Genomic DNA, 23,795 nt, shown 5'->3' on the forward strand with positions numbered 1-23,795 from the left:
CCTCCATGCACCAGGACCCTCGGGGGATCGGGGCCCCTCAGAAGAGCAAATGATCTTCTGTTTGATCATAAAACTGCCCCAGAGAGTAAACTATACCAGAATATATTTTAACCAAAAAAAAGACAAATTAAAAACAAACAGACTGGAACTTCGTCCAAGCCCTGAAAGACTGAAAACGAAAAAGCTTCGAAAACAGGAATCGTAAACTCACAGTTTTACGTCAACCACCCCCTCAAACCCCAACCGTTCAGGCCAGAGTACGTTTAAAAAATGTGTCACACGAGGGGCACTGAAGTGAAAACGGGTAGGGCATGCACCTTGGCCAGTTGGTGCCAAGCTAATCAGGCTCTTCTCGGAGCTGCCGCCAGCTATTTCGAACCTTGAAGTTGATTCCGGGGCTTTCTGACGATAACCCGGGCCAACTCTGTGGGGCGCTTGACAGTTCTCTGCGCCAAAGTGGACTAACGACAAAATGCTGACACCGAACAGCAGAACCCCAGTGGCTAATACATCTAGCCAGCCCTGCACAACCAGGACCGAATATCAAAGCGCAGGCCTGTAACGCCAAAAAGGGAACTCCCGCTTACTACCCAGGCATATTGGGCTAATATCGCACGTGAAGCCGATCATCCGCTGAGACGCTTTATATTCTGCATTTACAACAACAAAAATGCGTGGTTCGGGGCAAATCACCAGCCCACTGTAAATCAAATTGTAAATATAGGTCCAAGCGAAACACTTAAAAAGGAATTGAGAATGTTAGCATGTCCCACACTTACATAGAATTGTGAACAGTAGCCTGTGCTGCATCTAGATAGGATTGTGAATGTTAGCATCTGCCACACCTAGGTGGAACTTTAATGTTAGCATATGCCACACTTAGAATTGGAAACATTAGCCTGCGCCGTATCTAGATAATATTGTGAAGGTTAGCAAATGGCACACTTGGACGGAATTATGTAGGTCAGCAAGTGCTACACTTAGATAGAACTATGAATGTTAGCATGTTAAATGTCATATAACCCACTAACCAGTATAAGCTCAAACTCTCTGCATACTTATCACACTCAAAAAACTCACACAACCATCTCTCGCACAAGCTGCACGCACTTCACCACACCGCAACAACACATAAGCCGCACCAACAGCACACGCGGACTGGCACCGATCCAATACTCGCACCAAAGCTCAGCACCCGGTGTCCACCGAGTTGAAACTGCCAAAAGTACACCACTCCTCTCACTATCCTACTCCCTCTTCACCTTACTAAACCATCCCACCTTCTCGTTTACAGATCCGCCAGAGCGCCTGGAGACCAATTCCGTTGGTGACGGTGCGCGGTACAAATACCTTTAACATAACACGTAAAAATATGTTATGGGACATCCATACTGCTCACTTCGCCACCGCAGTATTGAGATCCAAAATGGCTGTAACCCGACCTTGGTGTGAGGGTAGGATTAGGAAGGGTGCACTAGAATACGATGGTGTGGGGTATCAGACAAGCGAGATTGGGAAGAACAGTGCGAGGAAACAGGACACAAATTCTGAGGGCAAAGAGACAAGGAAAGAGGGTGGCGGGATGTGTGCGATAACTAAAAAGGTAGTTATCAGTAGTAGGAGAATTCTGATATGTGCAGTTCCATTTCCAGTGATGGCATATTCTAGGCCAGTTGAGTCTGGATAACAGACCAAGGTGGTATATGAAAAATATTGCTGCAGTGTGTTCTATCTATTTTTGTCCCAGTTATATGTGCCTGCCCCATCCCTCCCCGCCCATCCATCCATCACATTCACGTTCACTAATTTGGTCTCCAGTAGAGACCAGACAGCACTGGTGATGTACATGCTACAGTTACACGTTCTCTGTAAAGCGCTTTTCTGAACTTCACAGCCATTTCAGCACTATCAAATTACCAAACAAACGTTTGCAGTAGATAAACTCAGTCGGAAGAAAGAAAATCATAGGTAATGCGAGTTAATATAAACCCATTTTATTTCATCTGCTGAAATCCACCGAAGCTACCTCCAGGTGGGCCGAGCCACGTGCTGTGGCATTTGCAAAACATCGCGCGAGATCAGCACCACCTAAGCAGCTTTTGTTGATCAATTGTGTGACCCTGTCTGCTTCCTGCTTTCCCACTGCAATTACCTTTATTGAAAAGCAGCTGCGACTGCTTCATTTTGGTGAGTAAATGACATACTTCGTCGGGTTTTAATCCAGGCCCGTGATGTCATGTTTCTGGCATGCAGACACCGCACACTCCCCAGGTGCCCAGAGCACAGTCTGGGTCCTTTCACCGGCATCTTGGGGGTTTGGGGTACACGGCTCTCCCCAAGATCCGACTCAATAAAAGCACACAAACACAAAATGACATGAAGCTCACCTGGCTCTTCCTGGTACCGACGCGGATGACGCGGGCACGGTCCACAGCCACATCCTGCAAAGAAAACAGCGGTTAGAAGAGGAGCTGGTGTGCGCTGCCTGCAGCGAGGTTACATTTCTTCTGGTCGAGCGGGTCACCTCCCCTTTACCTGGCCACTCACTGTCGGCTGGCTATCCATGTGTCGTATAGTTGCCCCTCACTCAGCTTTCAGGGCCGTGGATGGTCAAGCAGGGCAGGAGCGCAAAGAAGACAGAGGGAAGAGTAGACTGCGAAAGGGCAGAACGTGCGGCGTCAAAGCACGAAGGCGAGGGCGGGAAAGGGGTGGCGTGCAAGGGAATGGAAAGCGAGAGGCAGACAGAGAGCGAGGAGCGACTTGGACTGCTTCTGTACTCGCTGAGGCGGACCATGTGCCCAGAAAAAAACAACTACCATAGCTTCAGCCCTCCCTGGTTAAGGTGGGCAGAGAGATAAGGGGTCGCAGGGACGTGGGCTGGGTAGGCTGCACGGGAAGATTGCACAGGGTGTAGCCAGAGCGTAGTAGCAGGGCCCGGCCGCCTGGCGGGAAACCTTGCTATGGCACAGCAAAAGTGGGGGAGTAAGACTTACAATCTCAAGGAGTCCAACAAGCAGGCCTGGTGCCACGCTGGTCTTCAGAAATTAACATTACATAGTGCTATGCGCAGGGCCTGGGGGTGTAACAATTCTAAACGCCCCCATTATTAGATACAGCGCCTAAAGCCAGGTTGGTTTGAGGAATTTAACAGTGCATAGTCCTATGCGCAAGGCCTGGTAGTGTAAGAATTCTAATCTTCCAGAGCCCCACAAACAGGCCCTTGCGACGAGCGGGTTAATAATCCTAAACTACCAGGGTCTGGTGATCGGCCTAGGCTGCAAGTACTCTCACCTTGGGACGTCCCACAAACTGGGCCAGGCAGCTCACTAAGGTCGAACAATTGAGGTGTATGTCCCCGTGGGTAACAAATGCCTAAGCCATAAACCCAAAACAAACATTAAGAATATTGGCACATATACACCACATGTCCCAACAGGCTGGTCACCAGGTGCTTAAATATTGTGTGTTATTTCTTTACCAAACTCAAAAGGACTCCGTGTGTGGACCAGAGGGCAATGGGAGGCTGCGTGGATGCCACTGGGATCTGGATTGTAAAAAGCAAAACCACTAATGCAATAAAAAAAAAGAATAATATTTAAAGCATACAACGCACAGTAAAATAACAGGACAGAGGCATGAAGATAAAAACGTAGACCAAAGCATACCATGGGCCTATGGTACACGTAGCACGTGACGAGCAGATTCTCACCACGTGGACACACATAGCAAAGTTTCACGTTTAACGTGCAGTAAAAACCTATGATATAGGGCAGAGGGATCGTTCTATTGAGAGTGGATGTTGTAGTGCAGTGGTGCTGATCTTCAACTCCACCAACCACATAAATGCCCCGGGCAATTCATCTGAACCTAAAGACACGGTAGGGATATATGGATGTTTCACTTAACAACACACCATGGGTTCGAAATTGCGGGGAAGTGGGAGCTATTTAGCTCCTGCTTGTAGCCTAGAAGAGCGTGCTTAGCTAGTTACCAAAAGTAACCAGGAGCTACTTTTGGCTCCCCCGGCCAACTGATGCAGAGCAAACACACCTATGCGAATTTAACTCTGTACCTTGGGGACAATCTATAAATAAACATTACAAAACACCTATCCAACATTTAAAGCATAAGGAGTCATAAATAATGGAATCCTTGATATTTTTGCATCATATGTGAATGTTAGATTTGCGGAGTGCTAAGTTAGATTTGCGGAGTGCTACATACAAGCTCCTGGTCACTTGTTCATGCTGGATATCTAGGAGCTGCTTTTAGCTCCTGCTTATCCAACCTTAATTTCGATCCCTGCACACTGTTTACTGCCCGTGGCCACTGGCTGACATTTTTCATCATCACATCCATCCCATTACATTTGCTAGCATCACAAGTTCAGTCTATATGGTATTTATTTATTGTTTGGCGCTTATACAGCAGATACATTACGGTTTCAAAGCGCCCACAGGGCGAGGGGAGGGAACATGGGAAATACAATAAATTACAAAACACAATATTTAATAAGAGCAGTGGAGGGGAAAAGGACGAAAGGACAAACCTGCTATGCCTTGTGAGTATTCAGAATGTGCCAATAAATCAAAGAAGAGGGCAGAGGGGCCAAGTGCTGGGGATTCCAAGCTCAAGGGTGAGCCACAGAGGAAGTACTTGGGTTGACGAGTGCTACACGGCCTGGAGCCACGTTACGTATAAGTGCAAACCTCTAGGGTGGTAGGTGTGCCAAGGCAAGTGCTGAGGCTAGACAGGAGCTGGGCCGATTGGGTGTGGGAGGTCAGGGGCCCCGTGAATGCATAAGAGCCCGGACACCAATCACAGCAGCTGTGGGGTTAGTAGAGAAGAGAAGAAGGGAAAGAGGGGGTAAAGAGGAAAGTCTTGAAGAGCTTCCAGAATTTAAGAAAGACCTGCTCAAAGCGCACATGCAGGGGGAGGCTGTTCCATAGGAGGGAGTGAGGAAATTGATCGACCACCTAACCTCTGTTTAGCCAAACGCTTTAAACACAAAATTGGTGCCAGAGGAACGTAGTGATCTAGAGGGAGAGTATATAGTGAGATAAAGTTAAAGATAGTGTGGTCCCTGGGCCCAGACAGCCTTGTGGACGATGCAGGGGGATTTGAATTTAATCCGTGCAGCAATCGGGAGCCAGTGAAGACTTTTATGGGCAGGAGAGATGCAGTCCCTGGGCTTGGAGTCAAGGATAAGTCTCACTGCACGATTCTGGATTAGCTGGAGCGGTCGGAGAGTAGAAGAAGGTAGATTGAGGAGGGGGCTATTGCAATAGTCAAGCCTAGAGAGAACCAGGGCGCGGGTAACATTGAGCCTCTGGGGGAAAGTGAGAAAAGGGAGAATTTCTTTGAGAAGGAAGAGCTGAAAGTGGGACTTCTTGGCAATGTCCAGAGTGTGAGGGAGGAAGGAGAGCGAGGAGTCGAAGATTACTCCAAGGTTTCCGGCTTCAGAAGAAGGATCAGGGGGAGAGCCCAAAGAGGAAAGCCAGAGTGAAGGGAAGAAGGAGGGAGCAGGGGACCCGGTGGGAAGGATCTCAGTTTTACAGGCATTGAGGCCTAGATTGTTGGATTTATACTAGGACTGGATGGCAGAAAGGCAGTCAGGGATGATGGAGGGTGCAAGAGGGTCAGCAGGAAGTTTGAAAAAGAGCTGTGCGTCGTCTTGGCAACACTGGAAGCTGGAGGATACGGAGGAGATGAGGCGTGCAAGCTGAGTAAGGTAGATGTTAAAGAGCCACAGCGACAGGATAGAACCCTGGGGGACACCACATGTGGAGAAAGAAGTAGGAGAGGAGAAGGTGCCAGGATAACTTGGCAAGGGCGGTCAGTCAGTTAGGAAGGATGCCAGCCAGTCCAGTACCCGTTCAGAGATACCAAAGGCACTGTGAAGCCTTTGTATGAAGATGGAATAATTGACTGTGTCAAAGGCAGAGGAGAGAATCAAGAAGGATAAGGACAGTGAGGAGTTGGAGCCAGGGATGCAGGCAGTTCTTCACAGGTGTTCAGAAGAGCAGTATCCGTGCCTCTGGATGCTCGGAATCCAGATTGATGACAAGTTCGGTGTGCAAGTTGAGTTGGGACAATGCCAGCTTCTCCAGCAGCTTCCCCAGGAAGGGAGTGATGGAGATAGGGCAGAAGTTGGCAGGGAAGGTAGGGTCTGCTGAAGGTTTTTTGCAGGAGTGGGCACACAAGGGAGTGCTTAAGGGTGGAGGGGAAAGATCCAGTGACAAAAGTGTGATTTCAGAAATCAGCGAGTGCAGGGGCAAGAGGGACAACATTATCCTTGATGGTCCTGGATGAGCAAAGGGAAACCTGTTTAGAAGAGACCTTCATGGAGCAGACAACTCTGGTAACTTCTTCAGGCGTGACATGGGAGGAGCGTGAGGGGCCCAGGGAGACAGGGGTGGGTGGGATGCGTTGGGGTGAGTAGGTAGCCAGGGTGTTCAGGATGTCCTGAATTTTGGTGTCAAAGTGTGTGGTCAGTGCGGTGCAAAGGGCCTGGGAAGGCAAAGGGGAGGAGGAGATTGCAGAAGTGTTGGCTAGTTCCCTGCAGATCTTAAAAAGTTCAGCCGTGTTGTTGGATGCATCGGAAACCAGTGCCTGTATGTGGGCTCTTTTTTTGGCACGGATGGAGAGTCTGTATTGTCTTTGGAGCAGATGGCAGGCCAGTTTGTCAGAGGAGGAGCATGAGGTTTGCCACTTCCAGTCTGCCACCCTGCACTTTCATTTCAGGGCCGCAAGTTTGGAGTAGTACCAGGTTTTATGCTTAGAGGCAGGTTTCAGGTGGATCATCATGACTAATGTCAAGAGTATTGGTGATGGACACGTGGCGGTTGCTGAGCGCAGAGTCAGATGTAGAATCTGAGGTAGGGGAGTAAGGGGGGGGGGGGGCTGAAGGTGGAAGCTAAGGCAGCAGTTGACACTTGTTTCATCGCGCGGATGTTAATGAACAAGGTTGGGGGTGAGCAGAGGGCCAAAGGTACTTATGTGGGAGGAGAGAATGGTCTGACCAGGAGACGGGGAGAGAGGTCAGATGGTATGGGCTGACCTAGCCTCCTCCCTACTCTCCTCCTCCTCTCAACTCCTCTTTATGGGTGATGTGAACATTAATCTGGACCCTCCTGACCAGTCAGGTCCTTTCCGCAACCTTTGCGACTCTCTTTCTCTCTCTATCCTACCCTCTGGCTCCATGCACATCGCGGGCCACACCTTGGATGCTCTCATCTCTGACATCGCTCTCTATATCCCTCTCACTACCTCCCTCTCTTGAACTGACCACACTCTTCTCACAACACACCTGAAGCTCTCTTCTGCTCTTGCAGCAACACACCAGGCACAGCCACTCAGCTTCAAAGTCACCAGATCCATGAAAAATGTGACAGTGGCTGCCTTTGCCTCCACCTACTCTCCTCCACCCATTACTGCGGCTGACTCCTACCCTGAAACAGCCCTCGCTAACCTCAATCTCTCCATCTCAGTCACTCTTGACCCTGTTATGAGGGTCCTACTGAAGCCTTCCAAAAAGTGCAACTCTTGGTACGACTGAGACCTGGCTGGCCTTAAACGCAAGTGATGGGCAGCAGAGCGGAAATGGAACGTGTCGGGCGAACCATCTGACAAACTGGCCTACCGCCTCCTTCAAAGGCAATAGCGACTCTGCATCCGCGCCAAGAAAATAGTCTTTATTCAAGCTCGCATCTCTGCGGCATCAAACACGGCCAAACCTTTCAAAGTCTAATCCTGCAACAGCCTCTCAGGACCTTTGCTCAGCCCTGGCTGCACAGTTCACCACAAAAACCAAAGACATCCTTTCCACCCCTCTTCCACGCCCCAGTATACACCAATACCCAGGCCTCCCTTGGCCCCCCTCCACTTACCCTCTCTTCTCGCTCACATGTCACACCGGATGAGGTCACCAGACAAGTCCGAGCTATGAAGGCTTCATCCCAAGAGGTGGACCCCTGCCCTTCTAAAACCTTTAAAGACAATATTGACTCCCTCGCCCAAGCTTTGGCTGATCTCTGCACCCTCTCCTTTTCCACTGGAGTTTTCCCAACTGCCTTAAGCACTCCCTTGTTCACCCTCTGCTCAAAAAACATCTGCCGACCTCTCCATTGCGCCAAACTACCGCCCTATGTCTATCACGCCTTTGTTTCCTGGAGAAGTTGGCTATCTCTCAGCTGACCCTCCACACTGAATCTATTGGTTGCTTCCATGACCATCAGTCTGTCAGCATTCAAAGGCACGGAAACTGCTCTTCTGAACACCCGTGAAGACCTGCTCCCAAATCTTGACACCAATACTCCCTCTGTCCTAATTCTCCTTGACCTCTCCTCTGCCTTTGACATGGTTAACCACAACATCCTAATCGCACATCTCCGTGACACCCTGGGAATTACAGGTCAGGCTCTGGTGTGGTTGACCTCCTTTCTCTGACCGCCCATCCCAGGTGGAACTCAGAGCCTTTCTCTCGACTATAACTCTCTCAACATGTGGCGTTCCACAGGGATCTAGCCTATCCCCATAGTTCTTCAACATCTATATGACTGCCCTGGCACATCTGGTTGCCATTTTCACCTCTAACTTCCATTGTTACGCAGAGGACATGCAACTCACTTTCAGGCTACCCTCAGCTGCCTCCTCCTGGCTCATATCCAACTGTCTGCTATTCTGTCATGGTGTGCTGCAAACAACCTCTGCCTCAACGCCAGTAAGACTGAGATTGTTCGCATTGGGACCTCTGCTCCCTCTTTCACTCTGGCCTGCCTCTCTTGGCCCTGTGCCTGCACCCACCTGCAAGGCAAGAAACCTTGAGGTCATTTTTGACTCCACTCTCTCCTTCTCCTCTCACATTTCGGACATCACCAAAAAGTCTAACTATCAGCTACACCTCCACAGAGGTGCTCTACCTTTCCTCACTTCCCCCAGCAACTCACTGTCTCCAGAGCCCTGATTCTCTCTAGGCTGGACTATTGCAACAGCCTCTTCCTCAACCTTCCGTCTTCAGCCCTGCGCCCTCTGCAACTCATCCAGAACAGAACCGCAAGACTTATCCTTGGCCTCAAGCCCAGGGACCACATCTCTCTGGCGCTGAAATCTGTTCACTGGCTCCCCGTGGCTGCAGGGTTCAAGTTCAAGACCCTCTGCATTGTTACCAAGGCTTTCTGGGGCCAGGGACCTACATACCTGCAACACTGCCTACCTAAATACTGTCCCTCACAAGCCCTTCGCTCTTCTACCTCCAACCTTCTGCGAGTGAGACGGTTCTCCAAGCAGAGATTTGGAGGGAGATCCTTATCCTCAGCAGGTGCCTCCCTCTGGAATAGCCTCACTTCCGCCCTCCGTCTTGAGACTGATCTTCTTAAGTTCGAGAAACTCCTCAAGACCTTCCTCTTCCTTCTCTCTCCTTCTACCCTGCTAACCTAGTTCTCTGCTCTTTCCCTCTGTCCCTCCTCTTCCCTACAGCTTGCTGACTGGCTGTCTGGTGTACCTCGGAGTTTCACAGGTCCCTGGCACCCCCGCCAATCCTCTTTCACACTTACCTCAGAGCCCTACACCCCACCCACACTCACTGCACTTATGAAATATCCCAAGAGAGTGTCTCTCTTTGCACTTACCCCAGTCTCCACCGAACGGGTACACTTGGATCTCCCCTCCCTGTGACCGTCTGTGCACTTGCATGACACGTATGCACCATGCCTGAAGATAGTCAGTCTGTTCTCCCTTGTCTTCACCCCTCAATTGCACTGGTAAAACTGCAGAATAGCAGTCAGGCCTATTTGCTTTATCTCATACTGTTAAATGTATTTTACACACTCACTCTGCCTGTGCAGACTTATTTCCGAATTTCAAGGGCTCTGAGCGACAGTTGCCCCCCCAATCCCCAATGTGCCCACCCTCCTTGAGCGCTTCGAAACACTTGCCTGTGTATAGGCGCTTTATAAATAAACAATACCATAGCATACATGAGGGTGTCCATAGTGTGTCCAGCTGTATGGGTTGGCCCAGAAGGGAGAATAGAGAGGGAAAGAGCTGCATGGGTCAGTGAAGAGAATGGATGCAGAGCCAGGGGAGTCCAGTTGGATGTTGAAATCACCCAGGAGGAGGTTGGAGGTGGATGAAAGTAAGGAAGAAGAAATCAACCCATTCAGAAAGAAACAGGGTGGTGGTGCCTGGAGGCCGGTTAATGGTGGCAATGAGAGAGGACCAACTTAAAAACCAGGTTTTCAAAGAAAGAGTAGAGCTGGGTGGGTAAGATGGAAGCAGGAACTCACTCAGGGAAGATTAAGGCAACCCCCCCGCCAGTGCAGTGAGGCTTAGAGATGATCTTGAAGCCATCACGGAGGAGGGATTCAAAAGCAGTGACTGAGCTGGAACTGAACCATGTCTCGGTAAGAGCAAGAATGTCGAGTTCAATGTCTTCAAGAAGAAGGCAGATGTCAGCAGAGTGTTTGTTGGTTGAGCGGGCGTAAGAGTTGCCAGATGGAGGAAGTCTCTGCCTTTCAAGGTTTTCTGAGGTGGGGTACAGGGGCGTGGTACACCAGTCAGAGGAGAGAGAGGGAGAGAGGGAGAGAGGGAGAGAGGGAGAGAGGGAGAGAGGGAGAGAGGGAGAGAGGGAGAGAGGGAGAGAGGGAGAGAGGGAGAGAGGGAGAGAGAATGCTGGCAAAGGGAGGATGTTAGTAAGAGAAGGAGGTTGGATTGTGGACCCTGAACCAGGATAGTGCCTGTGTGATAGACATTATCGAAGCAACGTGCAGATGAGAAGCCAGCCAATAGGACTTGCCACTTGGTGCCACCGCCAATGGTAGAGGATGTGGAAGGAGAGAGAGACTGGAGAGGAGGGTCCATAGATCGGGAGAGGGGACAGAGAAGAGGATATCAGAGAAAACATCTCTGGAGGAAGCACTGGCATAGGTGTCTACGAAGGGAAGTCCAGGATTTGCACTCAACAGTGAGAGGTCCAGAGAGATTGTGGAGGCAGCAATCGAGGAGTTCAGCCATCACTCACATTTTAGTACTGCAGGCAACGTGGACGCCCAAGGATCAAGTCTGGAGGCCAAGAGATATTTTGTGGAGAGGCCCTGCTTGGCCCGGACATGCTCAGACAGGGCCTTAGCTGTGGGCCTCTGCAGGAGATGCCAGCTTTCACCTGCCAGCGCCTCTCATTGGCTGTTTCTAGAAGGAGGCAGCCATTCGCAGTGGGGGCAGCTACCAGTCAGAGAAAAGCTCCAGGCCCATGTGTGGCGCTGCCCTCTTGGAGGTGCTTTGCAATACAAAGGTTGATGCCGGTGGAATTTTGAAATAATCCCAAGGAAGGTTTAAACTTTCTGAAGTTGCCTCATAATGAAAGTGCCATCCTTATGGCCAGTAACACATCCTCTGATGCGATTTAGAGCGTGATGCACGCTCGGCCTGAAAAAAAAAATGCTACAATTGCTGTTATTTTTTAAAGCAAGCAAGACAGACCCCCAGGGCCTAGCTTCTCGAAGTTCTGCTGCTTAGCGCTGCCCCTGCAGCTCCCGATGCCCTAGGTGTTGGCGTTTGCAGCCTGCTCCGTTGAAGTGGGACATCACTAACAAAAGTGAGACATTTCTAGTGTTTTGTCCTGCCCTGGTGAGTGGAAGCTCAATACATGAGAGACATTTAACAAAGATAAGAAGCCCCACTGAAAAAAAATTCCCTAATCTGCATTGGACATCTGCATTCCTGAGGTTTAGAATTAACTTGCTGCCAACAAATGAAGTGCTGGCAATACGATCAAAAACCCAAGAGGTTTTGACCCCTTGTAGTTTTTGTCATTCGAAAGAGGACATACACATCCTAAAACATGTATTAAATATTTGTCCAGCGCTAGATAACCTGAGAATTTAGCTACGAGGAAGGTTCACACATGATGTCCAATGGTTGACAACTGAGGAATTCTAGAACAGATTGTCGAGTGGGTATGATATTCCATATTCTTTGGCTGTATTAAAATGTTTAAAGAAGTCAAATAATCGGTGTAGTAAGATAAGGAATAGGATAAAAGAAGCCCCCATCCTGGGATCTATCTTTTTAGAACAATTTTAATGTGCTTTATTAAATTATGTTAAAAAGTATAGATAGTTACATGTACATGAAATATGTGTGCTAATTATTATAGATTGTAGACGTTTTAACAATTACAAACAAACATGAATGAAAATTTCCATGATTTCACATAGTGTGAATATATTTACAACAAGGGATTTCCTGAGTGCAACAGGCAGGTAACTGGTTTAAGAATCAGCGTGAATTCACGATTTCAGCATCATGAAATCAGGGTTTCCCTTTTAGACTTAGAAAATAGTGATCCTTAAAAGGAAAATGTCTATTCAAATGCATAAGTTCATTTGTAAAATGCGTATTAAGACGTGTCAGTAACTATGCAATACTGTACTAAAGTGCAACACAATACCTACTGGCATAATAAGTTATTATTTGTGACTTAAAGATGCTTGTGATAAACAGAGATGCTTGTGATAAACTGAATAAATAAAATTGAAGAAATGTTGCACTATATAATACTAACCCACTACCACCTGTCAGTTCAGACAGGTGTCTTGAGAGATACAAGTGAAGTTTAAAAAACAATATTGAGACCTCTTGGCCTTGACAAAGCCCTAAATTGGGTGAAACATTAGCACGTGCCACCACCTGGTTAATGTTGGCTTGACTAGGAACCCATCGTAAATGCTAATTTTGGAACTTAATACATATGATTGTTTAAAAAAATGTCTGATCTACTATCTCATTTGCCCCGGCGCAGTACCAAACTACACAATTCTCTTATCTCTATCCTGACTGATTAGGGAGAAATCGGTCTCAGTTTGGGTACAGCAGCCGGCAAACTAATGTCACGACACAAACAGCAATTAATAAACGTGTTGAGGTGCAGAAACCTTCATTTTCCCCATTAACCTACATTCATAAAATAGGTCCGAGTGCACATTCTGGCAAAGCATCGCCCCACAGCAGGCAGGCTCCTCCGGCATGCAAGCAAACACGAGTGGCAGGGCAGCGAGACAAAGCAAGGCACGCCTCACGCATGTCGCAGTTCTAGCATTAGGCTAAGAGACAGAGATAAGGTGAATTCCCAACATCTCAAGATTAGCAGTATGCAAGAAAGACAAAATCAGCAGGTCTCCATGTTACAAGGCTTAAATTAGTTTCCAAAAATTAATTAGCAGAGTTTTCCAATTAATATCTTCTTGATTAGCAAACAAACCCATTTTATTAGCTATGTTGCACTAATATTTGTAATGCCAATAGAAGTTACTTGTACACCAGATATAAAACGAGCAACAATACAGTAGTTGTGTACCGCTGAAGTAAGACAATGAGATGAGTCAGGCCTTGCAATAGACCTGCAGGTCTAGTAACTTAGTTTACTCACTCAACCAAAGAGAAATACACTAGGCCCATGGCAACAAATGGCCGTAAATTTAAATGCATTTTCTGTAAAATGGTGCATGTTACCACAAATCCACTTTAATTTGGCACACTGCTGCCACTCAGGGGCTAGCCATGCACAGCAAAACTTGTATTGACATTTACTGCAAACAAAGTAAACGTTAAATAAAAGTTTCAAACATCCCTACAAAAATGGTACTGGCCCTTCTTCAAATCTATTCGACAGTATGAGTGGGCGAAAATACTTTCCGCGCCCTGGATGAGCGTCGGTAAAATCTTAGTTGCATGAATGGACACAAATAAATACATATGATAAAAAGGCTCTGAAAACAGTTTGGCCTGCTTTCTTCCGCAGGTGCTAATATATAATGCAATCATAATCATGGAGCAAAGCGAACTCTGGAGGCTAACTACAGTGTATGGTAGTGCAGTAGATCTATAGATGGAACTATTGATCACTACTTTGCGTAAACATCTATTTTTTTTGTCTATTCATTATGCATGGGGAAAGACAGTACAAGACTAAGCAGTGTGTATGACATAGCAGGCAGAGAACTGGGCAAACTAGGTGGAATATTGTAGTATGTGGCCCTCTCACTTTCTGGGTGTCTGGTATAAAGCATCATGGTGATAAGATAGAATGGCAAGGAGTACGGAATCAGCTCATGGGTTACAAGATATGTCAGCACGAGTTACAAGATATATGTAACCAGCAGGTTACAGAACTAGGTTTGTCATCAAAAACATTTGGCCGTGTGGTCATGTACATTTTCAAAAAAACTGTCCGCTCATCAATATGATGCATCTTCCCCAACAAAATGAAATATAGTTGACACTGAGATTTAGATACACTAACCTACACTTTACTGTAAAGCATGGTGTTGTACAGTATAATACTGTAATTATGCATTATTATTAAACAAATTCAATTTTTAGAATTGGAATTGCATGACCGTTTAAAAAAGAAAAGAAAATTAACAAATACTGGTCTTTGGCAGACAGGATACAGTTAGCTTAATAAAAGTATTATCACGATTACTTTTGGTTGCAATTATTTTTTAAATCTTGCCTGCACTCTCACACAGGCTTTTGGCGCATAAGAGGAGAGGATTACTGCTGCATTCCCTCTCCATTAGCCCCTTTGAACTTGTAGAGAAAAGAGGGTGGAGAGAGCTCTGAAGGAAACAGGGGAATACAGGGCGAGCTTAAATAGCTAGCTTTGCTATACAAGTACCAATTTAAATAGCACACATACAGAATTGCATAGCAAATTGCTCCGCAACACTGCTTATTTTATGCATTGTTGTAAATTGCGGGTTTAGAAGTAGGCTAGAAAAGTCAAGTCAGGTGCAACAGGGACGAATTACATGATTAGAAGTGGGCTTAAAAAAAAAAAATAAAAAAAAATACACAAAATCAATATGCTTAGGCATGTTGCCGACCCATATTAGGCTGAGAGTCAAAGACGGATATGTTGCAGACACGCCACAGGCAGGGAAGTGGTAGACTTAGGCAGGGAGGGGAGTGGGCAAAGTCTAGATGAAGAGGGATGACTTTATTGGTCTCCAAAACGTTTTTGCTTGAATGGTGCATACGATAAATCAATCATAGGGCTAATGTATTCCGTGGAACAAATGTTCTTGTATTCCTGCTTTCATCAATTGTAGTACAAGGAGTAGCCGTCTGCGGAAAACGCAACCCCTGGTGGCGAGATCGATAACCTACCTTCCCTCGCCACCCTCGCACACTGCCGAGCAAGGTATACCTATAAACCATATTGGGCCTCTCCTCTGAGGCCTCTGGTTATGGCATAAAGAATAGAATCAATAGTTGAGCTCTGGGCTGTATAGCAGAGCATCCTACTAAGGAGATGTGCAGCATAACTTAAAACAATACTCTAAAGCGGGGTCTGCAACTTTTGGCTCTTCAGATGTTTTGGACTGCAACTTCCATCATTCCCCACTAGCATAGTCAATGGTGAGAAATCATGGGTGTTACAGTCCAAAACATCTGGAGAGTCATAGGCTGAATACCCCGGCTCTTAAGAAGGCCTTCAAAACTAGACAGAGTACTCCAGATGTGGCCTTCAAAACTGGACACTGAACTTAATGCAGCCATGTCAAGTTCACCCAATATTAGAGGTTTGGCCTCCAAGACTGGACAATACTCCAAATGTGTTCTCCAAGACTGACTCAGCATTTCAAAAGTGTGTCCCCAGTAAACTGAGGTTAAATATCCCCTTGAGCACAACATATATGGTTGCATTCTATGGCTGTATTTTTACTGGACCGACAGGGAAGGGGAGTACCCCGCTAACCCAACAGAGGATTTTGGGAGTATAGCATTAACTGTATGAAGTATGAAATCAGCACTGCTACGATCATCCTGGGCAATCTGCCATAACCGAAAAAACAGTACAAAGCACAGAACGGTATGTTACAAAGTGTGAATGTGGGCTGTGTAACCTTGGAAGGGTGAAGGCAATTGTGAGCTTTACAAAGTTACAAGGGGAAGCCTTGGAGGGTACACCTTGAGTCTTGGCAGGGTGAGCTATGATCGACAGAGGAGTGTGAGCCAAAGGCTTGGGTGGAATGAAGTGGTTGGAGAGGTTCAAACAAATTAGAACACCTTTGGGGGCAAAGAGGACATTATTTGGATGGTGAAGGAATAATACAGTGAGCCTTGGAAGAAGGAGTGGCACAGCTGTAGAAAGGTAACTAACCAAGAGGTTTGGAGAGACATGGAGCCTTAAAGGATAAAATGATTGAAAGATATGGAGCAATTAGTATTAGAGGTTTGGCGAATTCAGTGCACGCTCGGATACATTTGTGGTGAAAAGTCTTCTGCAAAGCAGAAAAACAATTGTTTAATATGTTTCTTCCTTTCTTTGGTGTGGCAAAGTCTCACGTCTGTTTCTGGGCATTTCAAGGGGAGTGACCTAGGGGGCTCGGTATCTCTTACTAGCCGGATCCCGTGATCATCTTCCCACAGTCATCTTTGTGTGGTAGAGGACAGTCAAATGAGACAGCCAAATAGGCCCTCTTCTCAATTGAAAGAGCATGAACGTCTTAGTAGCTAGACCCAAAATCCCAGAAAAGAAAAACCAGCACACTATATATAATTCAGGCTCAGTTATTCATAAAATGTTTGCAAAAACCTGTCCGTTAGTGTTGTCAGGAATCCAACAACAGGAAATGACATACCCCACGAGACTTGAAAATGTTTTTCTCAAGTCTCTACACAGGATACAATGTTACATGGTTCCGGGCTCCAATAACATATTCCGCAGAAGAAAAATTAACTTATCAAATATGCATCTGCCAGCAGATGGCTACCTCTGCATGCAATTAAAAACTGCATTTCTAATGCAGACACGCATTTTCTGTGATTTATAGAAAGTTACCTAACTAGTTAAAGGATTTAACGTGTACACGTTGGGGGAAGCAAGAAAGCTGCATTCTTCCCAGGCAGCCATTTAGGGTAATTGGGAAAAGGGAGTGGATTCCAATGTCAGTTAGGGGCCTGAACCTGTATCTAGTCGAACACCAAGTTAAGCCCAAGTGACCTTGTAAGAGACAGCCAATAGCAGCCCCTCAACAATTTCAAGTTGCAGGGTAGACACTCAGCAAAGGCCCAGACCAGAGGGAGCATCACCGGGCTATAAAAGCCCACAAGCTCAGTCTGGCGGCATGAGGGTTTAGAGGAAGGAGGTTGGAGTGGAGTTGGAGAGAAAAGGCTGAAGGAGAATGGCTTGTACAGAAAGAAGAGAGGAGAGTTTTGAGAAAAGAGGGACAGAAGAAGGTTGGTTGTAAGGGTCGGCGAAGGAAGAGCCAGGTGTTGGTAAGACACAACAAGAGGTGGGTAGAGCAGAATAGGAGGAAGTTTTTCAAAGGAGGTGGTCAGAGGATGCAAAGCAAAGGGAGAATACAGCTAGGAGAAGACTAGAACATCTAGGGATATTAGAGGGAGCTAGGATGGAGGCCTGAGCAAGAGGGGGAGTCACCTTAAGATCTGGCAGCCAGACATAACAGGAAGGTATGAAGAGGCTTGGTTGGCCAAGGGCGGGCATTTGTGGTAGGAGGAGGGAAGAGTATCCATTAGGGAGCTTAATGCAGGACCATAGAGGCAAGGGTGGGGTCCCTGATCAACAACCAGGTATACAAAGGAATATCCTCCATGGCTCTGCTTCACAACACCTTCTCCAAAAGTCTGAGAAAATCCAACAAGAGAACAAATGTGCACAAGGACATAAAGAAGAAGAGCACAGAAATCCTTCAAACTCAGAAGACCTGGCTAAAGTAGGGTTTAAGAACCCTGGAACCTCATAACGGAAAATGGCTCAGATCCTCTCAGAGGAGAGGTCCAAGTGTCTTGGCACGAGAACCCAAATCTGAACAGGGATTAAACCAAGAGACAGCATAGAATTTGTGTTGGTCCATTAATCCATATTTCTGAGAAGAGATACTGAACCACATTTCCGGTTTTGGTTTGCTTCTTGATCCATCATTACCATATGACAAGGCAAAAGTAATGCCAGCCATAGAACAACCCTGTCATAGTGGACAACGTGTCCAAATGGTCAGAGGTTCAGTTCATGACAGAAATAACAACAAAATCAGCCATAACATGTTTTGAAGAAGTTTTTCAAGGGAGGATACCCAAAGAAAATAATCACAGACAATGGAGTCCAGTTCCTCTCTGATGATGTGAGAGAGTACCTGAAGAAACATAAGAAATTCACGCTGTATCACCCTCCAAGGGAATGGACAGGTGGAAAGAATGAATCGAAACGTGAAAGGGATCATCCAAATAGTATACAGGAGGTGTGCTCCTTCTCACGCCATGCCGTAACCCATGGCATTGGCAGCGGCAAAAAGAAAGGGAACACCAAACTACATCAGTGGAGGCCAGAGAAGGATGAAGAAACAATACCCCCGAGAACCAGTAGAATGAGAAAACCACCAAGTATATATAAAGACCATTTTATGGACTAGAGTATTGTTTGTTAACAAAAGGGGATGATGTAGTGACGTGGACTAGCTGCGTCAACAGGCATGGGGGATGAGCCGACCGCGTCATCACGCAAGGGTTTTGGCATGGCGTGAGAAGGAGCACACCAGCAAGGAGAGAGCATGCAGAGAGCTGCTCCAGGTTGCTGCTCTGCGAGTATATCCCCATATATATGTATATTTATTTACAGCTCACTTAAGTGTATTTAAGAGTGAGCAGCTGTGAACTACAACATGCTGTTGTACTACAAGTGTCATGCTGAACAATCCATCGGCGTGGAGTGTACTTATTGAAGAAAACTTAATTCCTACACTGAGTTTCGGAAAATCACATTACATTGTATTGTGTCATTTGTTGTGTGCCAAAGTGTAAAATAACTCTCTTCGAGGAAGAACATCAGGGTGACCCTTGGGTGGTAGGAAAAGTAAACTTTAAGAATGGTGAACCCCTGGAAGAGTAAGCCTTGGGTGGGTGAAGGAGAACAATTGTATAGGGCACAACTGTATAGGGCAATCATTAGAGCAGCGTTCAATCTGTGGGGTGCGCCCCCCCATCGTGTGGGGCTCAGCACCAGGCCTGGGAGAGGGGTGGCGGTGCAAGCCCCACAGATTGAATAACAATTAGCATCCATTCAGCCTTTATAAGCAGTCTTGCAGTGAGCATTGCCTTCAACATAGAGCTCCAGCCTCCGGTGCAACTTTCAGGCAAACACAGCATAGAAGTCTTTCCATGTTGCGTTCACTTTTTTTTGTTTATGGCACGGTTCCAATGCAGCCAGACAGTCTCTGTCCTTGCAAAGACCAGACAGCAGAAGACAGAGGGGGGCAGGAGAAAGTGCATATTTATCTCCAGGATTGGGAAACGCCAGGATATAAAGCAAACGAGAAGACTCAAGAGGTTTCAAGGGAGGGAGAAAGTGACACTGTGCAGTAGCACGTGGAGCATTCCAAGTGCCAGATGGAATTACCAATAAACAATCTCGGACTCAAATTACCTCCACGAATATGGCAAAATACTACTTTATCAGCTCAAATAAAGTAGGGCCACCTGGTGAACAAACAGACTGCAGCTCACACACATCTACATTTTGATTATACAAAAGGCTTTATACCTCGATGTACGTCAGCTATGACGTCATCCTACATGGCAAACAGTAGAAACCTATCGGAAGGATGGATTGGGGAAGGGAACATATATATCTATACGTTATTTAGGTGTTAGTAACATAATTGGCTGCTCCCTATCAAGTAGGCACACCTTGAACTACCTCTTACTACATATAATACAGATCAATAGCAGAATTTAATAGCAGAATAACAGCAACTGATTGGCTTTTGCAACAATGTATGGTACACTGCTTCATAGGCCCGGATGATTGGTTGGCATTCTCTCCCAACCTTGGTCATTCAGCTCGTTAGCAGTACATACGCAAAACGAAACCCAGGTGTGGGTAACAACGTCAAACCACTGCCCACTTTGGTTAATTAGCCTACCATCGCTCATCAGCTAGGCCGTAAACCAAGGTTTTCTCTCTGTAGTTAACCTTGATGACTGTTTTCTTCCTTGGGACTTTTAAGGGGAGTGTAGGTACATCGCTATCTTCAGTTGAAGCTTACTGAATAGGCCTTGTTTTCAAGTCTTGCACCACGTGTGTTGATACCATGATTTTATCAATTTCTACCTTTTATTTAGTGCTATTTAAATTCAATTAGGCTGGGTTTAATTCAATTACTCCTCTTCGCCCCTGGAGACCTGGTTGCTCTGTCTTGCATATGCTTTCTGCATCTTTAATTGTCTAATACTTGGCACTTGCAAATGTTTTTGCCTTTGATTAACCTAAGAGAAATATGTCCTGCTTATGCAGCATATCACCTTTGACTCCCCTTGTGCCTTGCCGTCAGCAATGTATGGAGACATCCTTCCACCACGTCTGTGCGAGGGTACATTTGATACAGTTGTCTGCGTGCATAACGTCTCTCATATCTTCAATGCAGTATTGGGACGATACGTGGTGTCACACATACTGCTCTCTTGCTGTTCTTCCAGTATGACGGAGGTGAGGGGCAGACACTAGAGATGACATGTATATCTGCCTTTCTACAACACAGAACGGAGGGCAAGGATAGAATGTAGAAGGCAGATGAGTGACAGCAGGAGAGAGGGGGATGCAGTTATAACCAGAGGGGAAAAGAGGGTGCAAGAGAGCAAGAGACTGAGAATTGGGTCTAGAGAAGAGAGAAAGGTTTAATTTAAAAAAAAACAATTAAAAAGAGGGTGAGGAGATTGACGAAGGTAAGAAGGGGTGACGGAAAAGGATGGGTAGCTGTCTGCATTGGCTGACTTAGCCATATACTTTAGAACTATGCAATTACATTATTGGAAGAGGAGGGGGAGACAGAATGCCAGGGATGGACAGAATAAGAGAAGACAGAGGAGGTCAGACGAGGAGGCAGCGAGAGAATGCAGGGGAGGGACAGAACAGTAGTGAGGTACAGAATAAGATGCACATAATAGGAGGAATAGACAGAATAGGAGAGAGACAGAAGACAGCAAGATATGAGGTTGCGCCAAGTAGGTAAGGAGTGGAACTAGGGTGCAGTAAGAGGGAGGCACAGAAGGAGAGGGAAATAAGAGGGAGAGAGAGATGACTAGCCGAGAGGGCCATGCAGAATTGGAAAGGGGGATGAGATTACAAAGGAGTGGGAGAGATTAAGGGTGAAAGAGAGGATGGATGAGAGAACTGGAAGGGGGGTTGAAAGCGGTAAGAAGATTTGAGGGAGATGAGAGAGAATGGGATTCAAAAGATAAGAGACAGAAAATGAGGCTAAAAGTAAGGGAAAGAACAGGAAAATAGATAGGCAGAATAGTAGAGAAACGAAAAGAGATAGAATGGGAAAATAGAAGGAATGGGAAAATAGAAGGAATAGGTATAGGGAAGAGAACATACACAAAAGGAGGTACAGAAATAGAAGAAATTAGTTAAGTGGGAAAGAGAGCCGAAAGACAGTGGGTGTTAGAGAGAGCCAAGAGACAAACTGAGTGGAGACACGAGAAATAATAGAAATGGAGGGTGAGTGGTTGCTGAGAGAAGAACGGAGAGACAGAAGTACACAAGTAGAGATAAAGGATGAATATAAGGGGATGAGAAGAATGGGGTAGATAAGGTAAGTGGGGGACATTTGAGAACAGGGGAATGGGGGGGAAGTAGGCAGTCAGAAGGACTAGCGAGGATGAAGGGCGATAGAACAGCTGCAGCAGAGAGACTTAAGAACGGGGGAGGTTGTGCAGGGCAGACATGCATGGTCGAAGGGAGAAATAGACAAGGAGACAGTCCGTTTCTGCACTCCACTGAGTAAATCCCATCCATAGTCACTAAAGGTTTGATGCGGTATGGTTGGTATCTGACTGCAATCAAACTTTGCTCTTCTGCATTAAACAAATTGGGACATAAGCTAGCTGGAGCAGGCTTCTGCCCCAACCCTCCTGATACAAAGGCAAATGCCTCAACTATTCCTCCTTTGAACAGCGATATATTATTATTTGACTAATTGTACAACACCCGATATTGAGTTCAAGGGACCAGTCCCCCATTTAACGCTCCATGAGACGAATGTATGCGTGCGGGCACGTGGTACACTACCATCGCATCCAACTCGCTCACAGCTACCCCATGTAACCACGGGTAAGTTGTCTCTGAAAAACATCGGCCACCCTCGTTCAGTGAGTAAAAGACTGCCGAGGCGGGAGGGGGGGGGGTATCACAACATGCCTCAAGGGGGGCTTCGTATTTACAAGTTTGAAAACCTCTGCATTGGATTGATAGTAAGGGGAGGGCTGAAACTTGGGAAGGATGAAGAAGGTGGCGTTTAGAAGAGAGGGGCCGAGTCTTGGCTGGCCTTGAGGTGCAGGACACGGAGGAAGCGAAAAGGGAGTCAGTGGCCCTGACAGAATAAAAGCCGTCACAAAAAAAAGTTGCTGTACGAAGCGAGTAGAGCCTTTATTTAAGTCTTCTCCGTTACAAACTTCCAAATGTAATGTCCCGCCCTTCAATTGAAGACAGCTGCCCCACCAAATAGAACTCAAGGTGAACCCTCGTTTGGCCAATCAATGGACAGTGGGTGGAGCTTAAGCGCATGTGGTGGGCGGGACCTTATCAGAACCGGTGGGCGAGCGCTCTTGTGGCCACTTACTCCGGTGCCCCCAGCGACGCCGCCAGGCATAACGGCTGCTCCGTACAGTGCCTCCCTCTGCGTGGGTCCAGTAGTGTCACACCAGCGGGTCTCTGTGAGGGTCGGCGGTTAAACCAGTTGACCCGGCTCTCCCAGCCTACTCTCAGGCAAGGCGCACACACTTTCCAACTCCATTTCCTGGTAGCGGTGGACCAGGGACGTCACTTCCGTTGATTCTTTCCTTAAAGGGACAGAGCATACACCAAACCGGTTTTATAAGTGTAGGAGTTGGAACTCTGTGCACACCAAAGCTAGCTCTCTGAGCTTGAGTCGGAGTTCATCCCCGAATCACCTCAGGGCAGGGTGGCAGGCTTTACTTACTATCACCTAACTGTAACAGACAGACCAACTAGCCCAACTCACATAGCTGATTTTGGTATGAACACACTTAACCCTGAATGTGGTGGCGGCCCCTTTAAGGGCAACCTGCCGACAGATTCCGAGTTGACCGACTGGCGTATGTTGAGCTCACTTACTGAGCCAATGACATTGAGTAGCCCGAGTTAGCATTTTGTGAACTATATACCTCACATGTAATGTAATGTGGCATTTGGTTAGCGCCTATTCCCAAAGCGCTGTTGATTGCATGCCCTTGGAGGACCAAAGTCTGCAGTATGAGATTGGTAATAGGAATATAGAATGCATAGCTCTCAACTCGCACGCTTTTGGCGGGTGTAACCCGCCTCGTAAATGGCTGACTCACCCGCCAAGCCTCCTGCACACCCTTTCATTCCAATGGGCGTCTCATCCGCCAAAAACAAAATCGGGTGATTTCACTTGCCTTTGCCACACAAATGGTTGAGAGCTATGAGAATGCGTGTGTGCATTTGACCCTATACGAAAGTAAGTAAGGGTAGCTAAATCCCTGCTAGCGACCCATGTAGAGCGGGCTTGGGGATGGGTGCTGTGAAGTTTGTGCCAAGGAGACTGATTATGTATCCAATTACACCAAATTTTACTGTGGAACTTATCTTGCTTCTAGTGGCAGAGATGTTGTGTGATATGTCTTCAAGCAGCAGATATGTGCGGGTGGGTGGCTAAGCCTTTGGAGGGATATAGCCATCTTCCATCGAGATGGAGTGCGATATGTACCAGGGAGTCATAGCTGATTTC

The 23,795-nt window shown here is 46.8% G+C and overlaps 1 protein-coding gene across 4 annotated transcripts in view; it reads right to left on the reverse strand.

Moving 5' to 3' along the window:
* Nucleotides 1-22,844, reverse strand: part of HMBS (hydroxymethylbilane synthase) — a 174,197-nt gene extending 151,353 nt beyond the window's left edge. The window contains exons 1-2 of one of the 4 annotated variants that reach the window (XM_069614388.1): nucleotides 22,644-22,844; nucleotides 2,388-2,441 (exon numbers count right to left, since the gene is read on the reverse strand). In XM_069614388.1, the coding sequence (XP_069470489.1) occupies nucleotides 2,388-2,441; nucleotides 22,644-22,673 (84 nt within the window). In that variant the 5' untranslated portion in view covers nucleotides 22,674-22,844. Of the gene's footprint in view, nucleotides 1-2,387; nucleotides 2,442-2,535; nucleotides 2,797-22,643 lie in introns of those variants that run through there. The other 3 variants (XM_069614387.1, XM_069614386.1, XM_069614385.1) reach the window with 3 other exon arrangements.
* Nucleotides 22,845-23,795: the final 951 nt, after the last annotated feature.

Source organism: Ambystoma mexicanum, chromosome 9 (assembly GCF_040938575.1).
Source record: "Ambystoma mexicanum isolate Mex_15411 chromosome 9, UKY_AmexF1_1, whole genome shotgun sequence".
Taxonomy (NCBI): domain Eukaryota; kingdom Metazoa; phylum Chordata; class Amphibia; order Caudata; family Ambystomatidae; genus Ambystoma; species Ambystoma mexicanum.